Below are 16385 nucleotides of genomic sequence, written 5' to 3' on the forward strand. Positions count from 1 at the left end.
CGAAGACTGTGGAGTTCTGATTATCTTCTTTCTCTGGGATCACCACCCTGCATTGAGTGCACTGTTGCCAACTGTCCAACAGAAAGCATCTAGTCTAGAGCTCAATGTCAAGGTTGGTTCCAGTTACTTTATCACATCTCATTTGGGGTGGGTATGTGTGTGTGTGTGTGTGTGTGTGTGTGTGTGTGTGTGTGTGTGTGTGTATGTGTGTAATATACTTATGCTAAGTATATACTGATAACTATATAAGTATAATCTTATTTTTCTTCCAAAATTTCTCAAGTTTCAATTATTGTCCTTTGGCCCTACCACATCTATAAGAATTCGACTGTTATTCTTGCTACGTCCAATGTGTCTTTGTTCTAGAGAACAAAGAAAGTCCTTTAATTTTTTTAATACATAATAAAGGACTTTAAAATTATCATTTATTTTTAATAAATAATTGTCTATTTTAACAAATAATAATTTATTTTAAATAAATGATAAATTATTCATTTTGATAAATAGTAACTTATTTTTAATAAATAATAAAATAGTCTTTTTATTTTTTAAACACAGGGTTACATGTAGACTAGGCTGACCTCAAACTAGCTATTAATCTGAGGAGTGGTCTTGAATTCCTGATCCTCATGTCTCTACTGGCCAAGTACTCACACTTTAGGCAGTGCCAAGAATGAACCCAGGGCTTGATGTGTGCTAGGTATGCATTCTACCAACTGAGCAACATCCCAAATCCACTAACATTTCTTCTTCTCTACATTCAGCATCAGCAACCTTACCATTATTTACCTACAAAAAAATGTTCTTTCAGTGTACTACATGTCTCTATGACCTTGCAGAATATGGAGTACAGTACGGCATCTTCTCTGGTATGGAGGCATCTTGAGCACAACTTCCTAGAATTATGCTTTTGTACTGCCTTCTCTTCTTCTCCTAAAACACTGAGAGTAGACAGGCCCACAGTGTCCACGTAGACTCTGTGTGGTAGTTTGAATGTAATTGGCCCCCATAATCTTATAGGCACTATTAAGAGGTATTGCTTTGTTGGAGTGAGTATGGCCTTGTTGGGGGAAGTGTGTCACTGTGGGGGGTGGGCTTTGAGGTCTCAAATATGCTCAGGCTCACTCAGTGTGCCACACACACCACTTCCTATTTGTTGCCTGCAAGATGTAAGATTCTCAGCTATTTCTCCAGAACAGTCTGTCTGAACACTGCCATAATCCTAGTCATATGTGCACACATCCCCGCCCTCATGACGATAAGTGGACTAAACCTCTAAAACTGTACTCCACCACCTCAAGGAAATGTTTTCCTTTATAAGATTGGTCATAGTATCACTTCACAGCAACATAAACCTTAAGACACCTACCCTGAAGATTTGCTGTTGCTTCTTTCTTTGGTTTTCTTATGCTAACACCAACATGTGAATCATCTCAGGACCTGGACATATCAACTATGTGAACTTTTACTGTAAGTCAGTTTTTCCTTAATAGCATTTTAGAAAGTCTTGGTTTGTATGCATACCTTGCAGGTGAGATGTTATATAGTCTTCAGATAAACTTCTCAGCCTCAATGGGGTTTGAAATTTTGCTCTAGCAAGCAGCTAGACAGGCGGATTGTCTTGGTTTTGTTAAACTTGCTTTTTACTTTATTATTATGGATCTATGCTCATCTTACCTTTACTCTGGGAGCCTTGTTAGTTCCTGTGCATTGCCCTCCTGAAATTTCAGCTATACAGCATAGTTTTCACCAGTTCTCTCCAGGGACACAATCCTCTATGAATCTGTCTGGCAACTTCTGGAATGTCTGTTCAGTTCACAGTCTTCAGCAACAATTGTCTTCCAATCCTGCATAGTGCCTCTCTGCCTGTGTAGCCTAACAGCTAGCCAACAACCAAGGGTAACTTAATGAGGTTTGGTGATTTTTTTTTTGAGAATTCTCTTTTCTCACTTATCTTATATTCTGCTTATTTAATTATAGTTCTACTGATAAAACAAACATTGGCTGAAGTACCTCCTTCCTTGGACAATGCTACAGTTTCACATTTTCTCCAAAATTTACAGTAGTTTGTGACTAGAGAAGATAAGTTCAACATTAGTGCTACACAACCAGTACCTCCAAAAAAATTTTCTTTTTCTTTTTTAAATTTTGTTTTAGTCTCTTTTTAAAGACAGATTTTTACCATGTAGCCCAGCCTGAACTCAAACTTGCACCAATGCTTCTGCCTGGCCCTTTTGAGCAATAGGATTATAGGTAATTGCAGGGTCTCACTATACAGCCCTTGGGTAGTTTGAGTATAACTGGCCTCCACAATCTCATAGGGAGAGTCACTATTAGGAGTTGTGGCTTGTTGGAGGAAGTGTGTCACTGTGGGGGTAGACTTTGAGGTTTCCTATGCTCAGGATACCATCTAGTGTCTCAGTTGACTTCCTGTTGACAGCAAGATGTAGGCCTTTCAACTATTACTTCAGTACCACATCTGCCTGTATACTGCCATGCTCCCTGTCATGATGATAAATGACTAAACCTCTGAAACTGTAAGCAAGTCACTTCAATTAACTGTTTTCTGTAAAAGAGTTGCCATGGTTATGGTGTCTCTTCACAGCAATAGAAATCCCAACTACGACAAGCATAGGCTGGTCCCCAATTTGTCAGCCTTCTATTCTGTTTCCTGATTGTTAGTATTATAGCGTGTGTCGCCACACCTGGCTCAGAATCCTTTTAATTTACCAATATATATCAAACAAGGATTGGGGGGGGGACAACCCTGTAAGAGTCATTTAAAGAAAGTCTTCACATTTAACAGTTTCCTGTGTCTGAGTACTAAGCACTCAGCACTTCCATTACCACTTGGCAAACGCTTTTGCTTCATAAAAAAATCTGGGTCTTTTGAATTAAAATTGACAATAAAGGATGAGGAGTGAAACCATTAATGAGTGCACATATATAAACATGACCTAAAACACTGATTTTTACCCTTTTCTCCATTTTACCATGTGCAAACTAGGATTATTTTAAACACTGAGTTAAAAATGAATAAAAACCAGTGCTATGCAGCACAGTTCCTAGCTTGCATTAAGTGCTCAGCAAGTACAATACATTTAAAGTTTTTATTCCTACCATGCTAAATATGGAAAAGTGGTTTAAAAAGTCATTGGGTACATGTTTTCAAAATGTTTTATGAATACAGAATATTTTATTGCTCACATCTTCTACAGAATCACATGAATTTCTTCTAACCCAAGTAATTCTGTCTACAGAAAGAAGTAAAAGTGCACTTCCTACTGAAGCAAATCAAGGGAAGCATGCAATTAAATGTTAAATTGAGCAGAGTAAATGCTAAGCCCTATCTGATTTTAGAAGAAAGGTTATAAGGCTGTAATATTTACAGAAGCTTCCCAAGACTGATGGGGATCACTGGGTGAGCCTCACCACATTTACGGCACAGCAACTGGACATTTCCTCAACTGCCTTACAAGTCAAAACAAAGGTAACGAAGTATTTTAAAAAGAACAACTACTGCCCTCTGGGCTTCCACAGAATGAACTCTCTTAGCAAAACACAAAAACTTCCTTTTTCTCTCTATAATTCCTGTTCAAGTTACAGGTCAATTTCATTCAGCCTGCCCATTAACACAGAAATGTTTTTGAAGGTATTCAGTCTCTGTCGTGCTTGCCATTTTACCAGATGGCAACCTCGATGCCAACAAATCAGATTCAAATATTAATGAGTAAAAGGTCATGATGAGGTAATTTCCAAAGTTCTACTGGTTCCTGTTCTCTGACCCTATCCAATTCCCCTTGCCCTTTCTCCAGGCCTCTTTCTCCATACATTGGCAATCACGGGTTCATTTTCAAGAGACACGCTCTGGACTGCAATTTCACTTGAAATGTGTTTTAAGTGGGGGACTCCCAGATGCCAGATAGCAACGCAAGGGTGACCGGCAAATACAGGGGGAAAACCCACAAAAACCCAAATCCGATTTTGAAATTTGAGTTTTAACTACTAGAACATGGGTAAGGGGAGGAAAATAAGAAACCCCTCTTTCAAACTTTCCAATAAGCTATTTAATAAAGTGACAAAGCAGAACACATTAAAATATTAACCAAAGCTTCCAGGAAAACCTGTATAATCTCAATTGTTTATTCAAGACCTTTACAAACCTCATAAAAAAATTAAGTGGATTTGGAAAAAAACACACCACAGCCATAGGAAAAGGTTTACAAAACACAATAGTGCCGACGCCTGCCTGTCTGCCAGCCAGTCCCTTTAACTCCAATGTAGGACTTATTACTCAGTTCCTAACTGGTCAGTTCCTGCGTAAGAGTACTACTTCTCCTCCCAAACACCTCATTAGCTGCCATGACTTCTTGCTTTCTTGAGCTAATGTATCCTGTAGGTGTTCTGCTTCTTTATGCTCTGCCAATAACAAATGCTTCACTTCAGAATACTTAAAACCCTGAGGTGATTCTCAGAAGAAACTCATTTAAGAGCTTCTTTATGTGAATTTAAGCAGATCTTTAATTAATCTTACTCTGGGAGAACAGCACATGAGCAGTATGTCCATTTATGAGAATCCACAGTAAAACATGACAAGTCTAAAGAGGAGAAGGTTCTGGCTCCCATCAACTTTCGATTGAATCTTAGCTTTTCAGTCATTTGACCTTAGCAGTTCCCGACAAGTAAATTAGGGTAACAATGTCAGTCTTAACTGGGTGCAATGAATGAAAATAGAATCAGAGCTGTTCAACCTGTAACAGGAAGAGGGGTAGCTACTTTGTTACAAGACACATTGTCAATTAAATATGATCCCACAATTTAAGGAAAATTTAAAGTGAAATGGCCTGGATTTCCTAGGCAAAATAAAATACTCTATATTTCATAAAAAGTAGCTACAGAAAAATTCAACATAAAATGCTAACATAAGCTAGGCTCATCAATAATTAACCTTCTGGCACCAAGAAATCTATTCTGAGTTCATTAGATTGTAGGAAACAGATAAATGCAAAAATTAGTGCTGAGAAAGAAAAATATTCACATATCAAGAAGATGAGCATATTCTCTCCATTCCTTTCATTTTCCAGTCTGAATTGCTTGAAAAGGGAGTCATGAAGAGGAAACTCCTTTAGGAATTATACAAAGGCTCCAAAACACGTTGACAGAGAGTAGGAAAAAGCCTTATTCACTAGGAATTTAATATCACATAATTCATGAAAGTGCAATGAAACTAATAACTAGTGAAATAAACATTCACAATCCATACAGTTAATGGTCTCTTCAATGCACCTTTTCTCCAGTACTTCCAAAAACCTTCAAAATGTTAAAGTGAAGATCAATGAAACTAGAGACAAAGTCAGAAGCTTACGGGAAGAAAATTCCCCTTGAATTGCGAGTGTGGAACAAGAGGCATGCTCTAAAGCTGTCTCCTATTCGTACACAGCCTGGACGATCCGATGAAGCAAGATGGGCCTATACTTTGCTGTTTCTCCTCGTTCATCAGAGGACTGTTTCATTTATTCCCTTCTTCTAGGCTTCTTTCTTATCTGAACATGGAGAGTTGAAAGGAGAAGGACAAACCAAATTAAGCATCTTTGTTAAAATATTCTGCTAGGACAAAGTCGGCAAAGATCTTACATGTTTGAGGACAAGGAAGGAGGTATGCTGGACGATCTTGACTTTCAACTTCACCAGACGAAGATGTTAATGAATCACAGCTCTGGGTGTGTTTATCATCACATTTCTAAAGATTAACTAAGGGGTAACTTCCCCAGAATGTGGGTGGCACATCCCAGAGGCTAAAGACTAGAATGAAATTAAAAGAATAAAGGAGAAATGGCTGGCAGCAAGCTGGTGAGCAAAGCATTTTCTTCCTTCGCTTCCTGGCTGGCATGATATAAGCACTCTCTCTGGCAGGATGGACTGAAACTTCTCATATCATACACAAAATAAATCTTTTCTTTTGTAAGTTGTATGTTTAGATACTCTGTCTTAGTCATGAAAAACTAACACAGAAGGATAACCAGGGCATAAGACAAACTACTGCAAGAAGAAAGAACAGTCTTTCTAGTTGCAAGGTCTTCAGCTCCAACATGGAGCTCCAAGTCTCCTGGTCCACCAGCTTGCCCATTTTTGAATAACATCATTTGAAAACACACTTTGAAAGATACACTCAAAAGAGCACAGAACCTAATTAAACACAAGGTTAACTTTAACAACTGCCTAAAATGAATATAGATATTAGTAATTATTGCTGAAAACACATAAGAAAATGATTTAATAACTGTATTCTTGAACTAAAATACTAGAAAATAGATGAAGTAAACGTGAATAAAAATGGAAGATAAGACATTTCTATTAAAATACACAAATAATGCACTTAACACTTAAATTCAAAATTTTAAAAATTCTACATTGAAGAATATTTGGGAAAAATACAAGATTTATGCTTTTCAAAGTTCTAAGTATTGAGGTGGGACATCCTTGTGTATGTGTTGTTTTTAATTGGTTAATGAATAAAGCTTTTTCAGCCAATACCAGGGCAGAATATAGCCAGGCTGAAAGAGATATAGAAAGAGAGTAGGCAGAGTCAGAGAGACTCCATGTAGTTGCCAAAGGAGACAGATGCTGGATCCTTATCAGTAAGCCACAATCTTGTGCCAATACACAGATTAATAGAAATGGGTAAATTTAAGATGTAAGATTTAGTTAGTAAGAAGCCTGAGCTAATAGGCCAAGCAGTGTTGAAATTAATATAGTTTCTATGTGATTACTCGGGTCTGGGCAGCTGGGAATGAATGAGCACTCTCCACCTACAAAATATATGTAAAAATTAAGCAGATTTATCCTATGTAGTAAATATACATTCAGAAAATTTAAAAATGATATAATGAATCTAATAAAATAAAGTTCTCTGTTAATAATTACCTGACTAACAAAATGAAAAGAATAGCCTTAAGAAAAATATTTAGATTAAATAACACTGGTTAACAATATACCATTAATCTTACAACTCAGCAACAATCCAATTTAAAATGAAGGTGAAGATTTAACAGGCATATGACAGAATAACCAACGAGATCTTAGAAACGCTCCTCATAATCAAGTGTTGGGGAGATAGAAAGCAAACACTCAGAAAAATACCAGTGTACGTTACTGAAATACTCACTAGACTACAATTTTAAAAATGGCATAAGTAATATTGATAAGAACTTTCCATGGTTGTTTCCCTTATATTCTGCTCTTGGGGAAATTTAACAGCACAACACCTTTCAAAAAATATATCAATTTCTTAAAAAGCTGAACACATTTATTTTTGAAACAAAATAGAAATTAAAATAAATGGAACCCAGATATTAGTTTTAAGATCATACAAAAGAAAAAAACTACATACTATGAGCCCCCAGTTTAATGGAATTATATAGAACATGTTATGTGGTATGTGCTCATAATCTCAAAATACTTGGGTATTTGAGATAGAAGTATCACAAGTTCTGGGCCATCCTGAGCTACACAACATTCTAAGTCAGCCTGGGCTACACAGAGAGATCCAGGACAATATGGGCTATGTTTGACTCCATCTCAAATATAAATAAGTGAATAAAAAAAGACAGCAAGGGGGGCTGGAGAGATGGCGCAGTGATTAAGAGCACTGACTGCTCTTCCAGAGGACCCGGGTTCAATTCCCAGCACCCACATGGCAGCTCACAACTGTCTGAAGATCCAGTTGCAGGGGATTTGACACCTTCACACCAATGCACATAAAATAAAGTTAAATAGACCATAAAAAAGATAGCAAGTTAGAAAAAGATTTTAAAAACCATACTAATATACCTAAAAAGTAGTTCATCAAAGTTAAACATATACATGGTCGTATAGATAAAGGACAAACCAAAAAAAAAAAAACCCACCACATCAGAACAGTTGTGTATGGCATACCTATAATCCCAGCACTAAGGAGGTGTAGGCAGATAGATCAGGAATTCAAGTTAAATCTCAGTCACACAGGAAGATACAGGTCAGCCTATATTACATGAGACTCAAAAAAACAAACAATAAATAAATCAATGGGAGCAGATGAGGTAGCTCAGCAGGTAAGTGCACTTGCGAGACTATTTATAAACAACATTGCCAGAAGTTACTCTTCTGAATTTCAGCAGTCATGGGACAAAGTCAGCGAGCCAGATCCATAGTTCCTACTGCCAATGAATTATTGGCAAAAACCAAATGTTTGTGGAACACTGAAACTGCACCTGTTCTCCATGTGTCCAGGTACTTTCCACTGAGGACAAGTCCCAAGCAGCAGTCACACTGTGTGCATGACGTTGCATTGTGTTAGGAAATTCATCTCCAGGTTTCTGAAAGAACACAGCAGTGCTGCACATGTTATTTGCAAATGGGAAACTACTTAAGGTCGGGTGCTTGAACACCCACAGATTCTAATGGCTATGAGGAGGCTAGAACCAGTCTCCCATGAACACCTAAGGTTAGTGACACATGCCACACGAATCACAGATTCTCAATTTCATTTCCAGAGACAGTCCTCACAATTCTGGATGGGACCTTTCTAAAATACCATCTTCTTTTTATGTAATCATCTGAGATCATAAAATAAGGTTGTCTCTATTATAATAATGCTCTTGTGATTTCAGTACTTCAACTTGCTTTTGTGTTTATGATTAAGCCTGTAGCAAGTCAGGATCATTTTTAGCACAAGTAAGCTATTACTTAGAGAGAGACTTCTGTGCAAATTGTATGAAGTTAAAGTCAAATTGGCTTGTCAAACAGTACAAAAACAGTCCTCACAGAGGGCTAAATGTGAAGGAAATCACACCAACTTCATGTAATTTAGTATAAGACCCATATTAAATACAGAGATTCACTTAGCAAAACAATAACACTAAAACTGTTAAGTCAATGTTGTTCATTTCAATTTTATTGGCTGTAAATGTTTAAGTGTGTTATAGCTTCATAACTGTACAGTTGTCTATTTATTATTTGTATACTTTATATTATTGTATAAGAATACCTTTATATGGTATACATGCCTACTTCATGTTTATACATATATGGGTAATACTACTAAAAATACGAAGTTTAATTAAAATTTTATCTTTTGAAATGAGACATACTGAGTTGATCTAAAACACAGAAATTAAGAATTAGGTATATTATTTTAAATACACACATCGACACACAAATAAAAGCATGCTCAAAAGAAAGGCAGTCTTTGGGTGTTAGATATGAACAAGGAAACCAAAAACCAGAGGAGTGAGAGCCTAAGTTGGTTTGTCTCTGAGCTAGCAGGACATGAAATCAGAACTGTCTAAGAGCTACAGACCACACTGTGATGCCAGTGCAGTTCTAGGAACTGGGTGGTAAAGAGCCTGACAAGCTGTCCTGTCACTGAAAAGAGATCAGAACAGGACGACATGAGGCTTTGTCTCCTCTGTACAGCTGATGGTAGTGGAAAGCTGGTTCACACAAAAGAAATTAATTGCAAGTATGGGTTTGATGTTGGAACTCATGGTGGTCATGCAGTAGAGGAATCCCCAAGCTGCACCCTGAATACAGACTGGTGAGACGCCGAGGGAGCACCGAGTGCAAAGCAGCTACACGAGTTTTCATGGGGTGTGTGATTGTTCCCAATAAAGATCAGAAAAGTTAAATCTGCCCAAAGAACAACTGCTCAGGAGAAAACCCTTCCATGGAAAATAAGGAGCATGGAAACCTGAGATAAAGAATTTTTAAAAAGCTCAATGAATATATGCTCATATAATACAAAGGTACTTCTATCATAGTGAAATAATAAAACACTGCAGCGGGAGGGGGAACTTACAGAAAGACATTGCTGCTGAAATTGAAAAAGAATGGGTGACAGCAGTGATGATGCTAGTTCACACCACCCCTAAGGCTGAGGCAGGAAGACCAGTACAATTTGAGAAAAGTCAGGGCTACAAAGCAAGTTCCAGGTTAGACTGGGCTACAGAGGGAGAACACACGTTAAATAAATAAATAAACAAGCAAACAAACAATATCCCCCTTATCTGTCATATATCTGTCATGTGTCAGTGAGGGCAAGAAAAAGATGCCCTTCCCCCCTTTGTGCCAGATACCTGCGGTGGGCAAAGGAGCTGATCCTCCCCGTTACTAGCTGCAGCACTTAGGAAAGAGGACTTTGCACCTTGCCTGGGAAACACAGTAGAGTAGACCCTGTTGGCCCAGGTGTGTGTGAGCCAGTCCTGATGTGAGCATGGGAGAACTGTCCCATTACTCATCTATCATGTGGCGGCATGAATAGGGGAGAGATGGCCCCCACCCCTTCCCCGGCCTATCAACACCTGAGGCAGGTAGAAGAGCTGGTCCTGAGGCCATAAGAATAGGAGAGCTGTCCCTGCCCTCATCAGCTGTAGCACTCTGGAAAATGTTCCCTATAATTCGCCTGGGCAACACACTAGAGCAGGCCCTGAAGGCGTAGGTGTGGGAAAACCTGAATGATTGGAAGCTTCACCCCAGCCCCTGGTCGGGTAGTTGTGTTGGTCCAGACTCCAACTCCCAGCTTGCCAAGCGCTGACCCCTCCCCCGGGGAGGGTCAGGACCACTCCCACAGACTATTTAGGCTCACTCCAGGAAAAGGAACACATGGTCTCCAGGGTTTACGTGGGCTCCTCTCACCGCCATGCTGTCTCAGTACACCTGAGAGTGCTGCATTTATTAAATACGAGCATTTTAATTTGGTCTAATCTGGTCTAACTTGAGTTATTTACTTCAGCAGAGCGGCTTTTCTTTAGATTAAACCAAACAGAAAGAACCCTAAGGACATGAAAACCTGAGACCTGGCCCCACCCCTTTGCTCCTCACTGCCTGGGATGAACTCGCCTTGGCAATGCTGCAGAGTTCATCATAGTGGAAAAGACAGGGAGAGCTGGCAGACTGATGGATGCTGTAACCACTGAGACCCAGAACCTGGGTTATGTGTTGATCCACAACAACATCCACCCAATCTATGATCTGCTGATGCATAGTGGGGGTGGGGGTGGGTGGGGAGATGCTCCTGCAGACCCAGAGCTGCAGAATCTCAACAATATAAGGCCTCAAAAGGATGTCCAGAAAGAGTCCCAATGAGGGCCCAGTATCGATGATGTAGCAGAAACCAAGGGCCTTGAACCAGACCAATGATTTTTTGCAATGAGCACCTGTATGTAAAAATGTATGGATAAAAGGGGTTTACTATGTGACTCACTGTGACACACTACAATTTCCATGACAAGATTTTCCCCTTCTTTTTTTCTCTTAAAATTTATTTATTTATTTTTGAGATGAGTAGGATCGGGAGGCGTGATGTGAAAGACATAATGAATAAATAAAAGGAAAGTTAAAAAAATAATAAAAGAAATAAACATACCAATGGGCCATATACAATAGAGTAGGCTAAGAGAGAGAGTTGGGGAATTATCTATAAATAAGAAATATAAAACATAGCAAGAAAGAAAAAACATTGCCTACAAAGGTATAGCTAGTAAGACTAACAGAAAAATGCAATGGGCTGAAGATAATAAAATAGTATCTTGAACTGAAGGAAACTGAGTGGGAGAGTTCAGAACTCTTAACTGCTAACTGGAAGTGAGCAGAGATGTGATATAAACATTCATAGACAAGAGGGATCCACACAGCTCTAGGAACAGTGTCAAACAACTTTGTTTGACACAGATTCTGAAGAGCCCTTAGGTGGCAGCCTTTGTGAGTAACCTCATGAGTAGCCTTAGCACTTTCACAAAGAGAACACCAACAGCTTGACACAAACACCTGCAAGGAATGACACTGATAACACACAGCACACTATCTTCTTGTCACATGGGAGCTAAGACAGCTTTCAAGTGAAGGACAATAATTTCAAGTGTTAGCCCTTACTGTGTTGTTTCTTCCTATACTAAATCAAGCAAATTTTCTTCGAAATAAAATAGAACTCATTTTATAGACGATTTAGTTTCTAGCAACTTCTGTTCATAAAATTTTCATTTGTAAATTCTTCTGTTCTTTATTTCACACTAAACAATAGTAGCAAATGGCCTGAGAAGCTCTGACTAGCCCAGAGGAAGAGAAGACCTTGTTCTTGATCAGCAGTAGGTAAGGCTGGCCTACATCCACCTCCTTGGTGCTGATCTTACACGTATGTGTCACTACTCCCAGATTTTCTATAAAAACACATATATACAGATTCCATAAAGCCTGAGCTTCTGGCTTGGAAAGTTCCACTACTTTTCCAGAAGCTTCACTTAGAAAGTTGGTCGATAATATTTTTCTGTTATAGAATCTAATTTTTATTTAGCTTGATCTATATGACTTAGCTTTCTGAGAGAACACAGTCTTCTTGATTAAACCTGAACTTAGCCAATTCAAATTCTCCACTCTTTTTAATATAGAAACTATTTATTTTAATATCCTACTTAACATTTCCATTTCTTCTTTACTGAGCACACTGAGGATATCAACAAACATGCTATAAATGAGCAAATCATTAATCAAATAGTCATATATAAAATAGACATATTATTCTTTTTATTTTAGCTTCAATTCATGAGATAAAAGGAATTCCAGCCTTCCACTGCCCCTACTTAATAAGTCAATCACTTCCTGAGATCCATTGGGATCCCTGTGCTGACAATAAGAAAACTCAAAGGCTCTGCATGGAGTATTCTGCAAATTATTTTCTAAAATCTCATAACAACAACACAAAGTTAAGGAAAAAAAAACAGTGAGTGAGTCAGCAACATGATGCTTTCCAAAACCACACTTGACAAATGACCAGTGGCTCTTCTCATCTGCATGAACACTTTATCTAATTGTCCAATTAGTAGATATTCATTAAAAATATTATAAATACTTACTCACAACCAAACAGGAATTAGTATCAATTTTGAGTGTTGACTCCAGCTAGCAAAAGTGACAAGAGAGCAAAGATCCGTGCCCTATCTACAGAGTGTGGACAGAGGCACTCTATGCAAAGATATTAATATGCTGAGAAAGCAGCTTTTCAGGAGATGGATACTGTCTTGTACCCTATAAAGAACTGTCACTTGTATTGGTTTAATAAAATGCTGATTGGCCAGTAGCCAGGGAGCACCAGAAAAGGAGAATTCTAGGAAGAGGAAAGTCTTAGTCTGCAGTCTTCACCCACATGCAGAAGAAACAAGATGAGAATGCCTCACTGATAAAAGGTACCAAGCCACATGGCTAACATAAACAAGAATTATGGGTTAAGATGTAAGAGTCAGAACCTAAATGCCCCTCAATGGAAGAATGGATAAGGAAAATGTGGTACATTTACACAATGGAGTACTACACAGCAGAAAAAATAATGACATCTTGAATTTTGCAGAAAAATGGATGGAGCTAGAAAACATTATGAAGAGTTAGGCAAGGAGATGCAGAGTTTGGAATTCTCCCAGTTGGTATTCCATCTTGCTTTGGCCCAGTATTTTCTTACTATACTCTCTTTCCTCCCTTAAGAATGGTAATGTATATTCTGTGCCATTGTATGTTAGAAGTATAAGATTTTTTTTTATTTTGATTATACACAGTACAGTTAAGAGATTGTCATTAGTCTTAGAAGAGACTTTAAACAGTGTTGAGACTATTACATAATATGAGGATTTTTGAGGCTGGACTGAATGTATTTTTGCATTATGGTATGGCTACGACCTAAGAGGGGGCAGTGTAATGGTTTAAATAAAATGCTGCACAGTTCCCAAGGGGGCAGCAGAGGGCAACAGGCCACAAGTGGCACCCTGATCCCACCAACCAAGGTCTCTGTGGGTCCTAAGTAAGAGGGAGGCTGGTGAGAGACCTTGGCCTGTTGTTGACAGAACAGACAGTCCCAGAAGGAGTCATGGCAGGTGAGAGACAGAGACAAATGGGCATGCCATGCAGAGAGAGGGTTTTGGGTTTAGTTTATTCAGTGGGTTATGGGAGGAAAGAGAAGGTGGGAGAAGAGGCATGTCAGAAGAAACCTCTTCTGGAGAGGGGCAGAGAGAGAGTCAGAGTGCAGGCTGGAAGCCTAAGAAAGAAGTTTTCCTTCCTTGGCAGAAGAGTGTGGGTGGGTGGGGCTTGTCTCTTAAAGAGACAGGACAGACCATTATAGACAGGAAATAGAATGTGGTGGTTTGAATAGGAATGCCCCCCACAGGCATATATATTTCAATGTTTGGTCATTAGGGAGTGGTGCTGATTGACAGAGATTAGGGGGTGTGGCCTATTTGGAGTAGATGGGACCTTACTGGAGGAAGTGTGTCCCTGGGAGTGAGCTTTGGGGTTTCAGAAGTCCAAGCCAGAACCAGTGTCTCTCTTCTCCTGATCTGGATATAGAACCCTCAGCTCCTTCTCCAACACCATACCTGCCCAGGTGCTGCCAGGCTTCCTGCCATGCTGATAATGGACTAAAACTCTGAAACTGTAAGCAGGCCCCAATTAAATACTTTCCATTTTAAGAGTTGCTATGGTCATGGTGTCTCTTCACAGCAATAGAACACTAAGACACCATGTAGCAAGGCTAATACATTTCTTACATCAGACCAGCCATCCATGAATGATTACCTAACCTCCATAGTTGATTCCTTTATTTTCACAAAATGTGTTTACTGAATTCTAAAAGAAACATAGAGCTCACCCAGACATATGTGGGACTCTGGAGATGGCAGCTCCACCAGGTCAAATGTGTGCTCTCTCTGCCCAGCATCTCCAGGTCTGCTTCTTCTCTAGCTAATAAAGAACATTTTCTCCTCCACCATACTCCAAAGCTCTTTTGCTCCACACTTTTTTAAGTCTTCTGCTAAATATTCTGGGTCTATCACTGGACTCAACAATATCTCTTTTCCAGCCCATACCACTGGATTCCTCCTCTTCTCTAATCCTTTAGGAGAAAAGTAACCCCCTGCTTATCTTCTGTTATTCAGGGAGCTAGATGACTTTTTAAATATACGTAATAATGGTAAATCATCATATACCTTTAAAACTCACAGAGAAGCTGGCTTAGGTACTAGGATTTGACCCTCCCACGTCAGACCCCAGTATAGTATTTCAAAGTGTTCTCCAAATTCCGTGTTCTGATTTAGTTTGGCCTCTGACTCCGTATCAGCAAGAAAACAGAGCAAAGTGAAAGAACTGTGCCTGTGGGAACCCTGAAAGGTGAGCTGTCTCAGGCAGCAATGCTGCTGTTGTCCCGCTGTTATCTTCCCATGAAGAGGGCTCTCTGCTAAAAACCTCAAGCAATGACTACAGCATACAGCTTCCTCAGTGGAATTCTGGCAGATGTTATGAATATCAATCTGATGATGCTTTGCTATTTACCTGCTGCTTCAATTTGCTATTTGCACTAATTCAAAACCAAAAGTACAGGTATAGTAGATAATTCTATGAGTTGAAAAAAAACACAAAAGATTTTTGGATGTCTGTGTTTTTTATGGCATTTTCCTGAGAACTTACAAAAGCTCAGTTAAGCAATACATACATATATACTTATAATACGCTACAAATGCCATTTAGATCCAACTTTATTTTAATAAAATGGTACACTTATTTCCTAATATTACTAAGTCTTCTGGTATTATGAAAGAAAACTATTAATAAAAGGAAGTATAATAAGGATGTAAGAATAAAAGTGTTTTTAGTAAATGCTTTCTGTGTGATAAGACTTTGGCCCAAGATGGTCAGATATTTGAAAATGATAGAATGAGGAATCTGGGTCGCGTCACCAGCTGCTCCACTGTCCCCACTGGGGGACCAGCTCTCTGCAGCCGCTGTCATAACCTCGTTCCCAAATGAGGACAGGGAAGCTCCAAGCTGTGACTCTGTCTGCCAGCTCCGACACATTCCAAGAGAGCACATAACCCTTTGCCTTTGTTCTTATCTGGTCATATATTCCCACAGAAGACCATGCCCATTGGGCCAAACCTCCCCAATACAATTCATTGGCTTCCTGATCAAATGACCACAACACCAGATGTTCCCACAATGGAAAAGATAAATGGAAAGCTGAAAAGCCTAGAAGTTCACAAAGGTCTGAGTAAGTTTTGTAAGATAATTAATGAGACTTAGAGTTGACATATGTATGATATTAAAATATTTGAAGTCAGAGTATACCTCTATGAAAACAAAGTTCTCTTAAATAAAAGCTTTCTTAACTAAATGGAGTTCTCTAAACTTAATGAACTGCTTTGATCGTTATTTACAAATCCAGCTTCAAAAAACAAATGTACATGTAAAAAAAGTTTATTTAAAATTTTGGTTTTTGCTTAATTTTTATCAAACGATACAGAGAGAAAGAAGGTAAAGTCAGGGAGACACCAGCAGCTGATGGAGGAGTCAGGTGCCAGAACTTTACTGGTAAGCCA

General features: G+C 38.8%; 1 protein-coding gene across 6 annotated transcripts in view; it reads right to left on the bottom strand.

The window, feature by feature from the left end:
* The window catches only part of Exoc6b (exocyst complex component 6B), a 459484-nt gene that overhangs the window by 169441 nt on the left and 273658 nt on the right, over positions 1-16385 (bottom strand). For 4 of the 6 annotated variants that reach the window (XM_085690547.2, XM_085690545.2, XM_085690544.2 and 1 more), the window contains exon 19: positions 8250-8354. The exons of the other annotated variants lie outside the window; for them this stretch is intronic. In XM_085690547.2, the coding sequence (XP_085546673.2) occupies positions 8250-8354 (105 nt within the window). The remainder of the gene's footprint in view (positions 1-8249; positions 8355-16385) is intronic. 6 annotated transcript variants of the gene reach the window in all.

This window comes from Myodes glareolus, chromosome 6, assembly GCF_982192425.1.
Source record: "Myodes glareolus chromosome 6, mMyoGla1.1, whole genome shotgun sequence".
NCBI lineage: Eukaryota > Metazoa > Chordata > Mammalia > Rodentia > Cricetidae > Myodes > Myodes glareolus.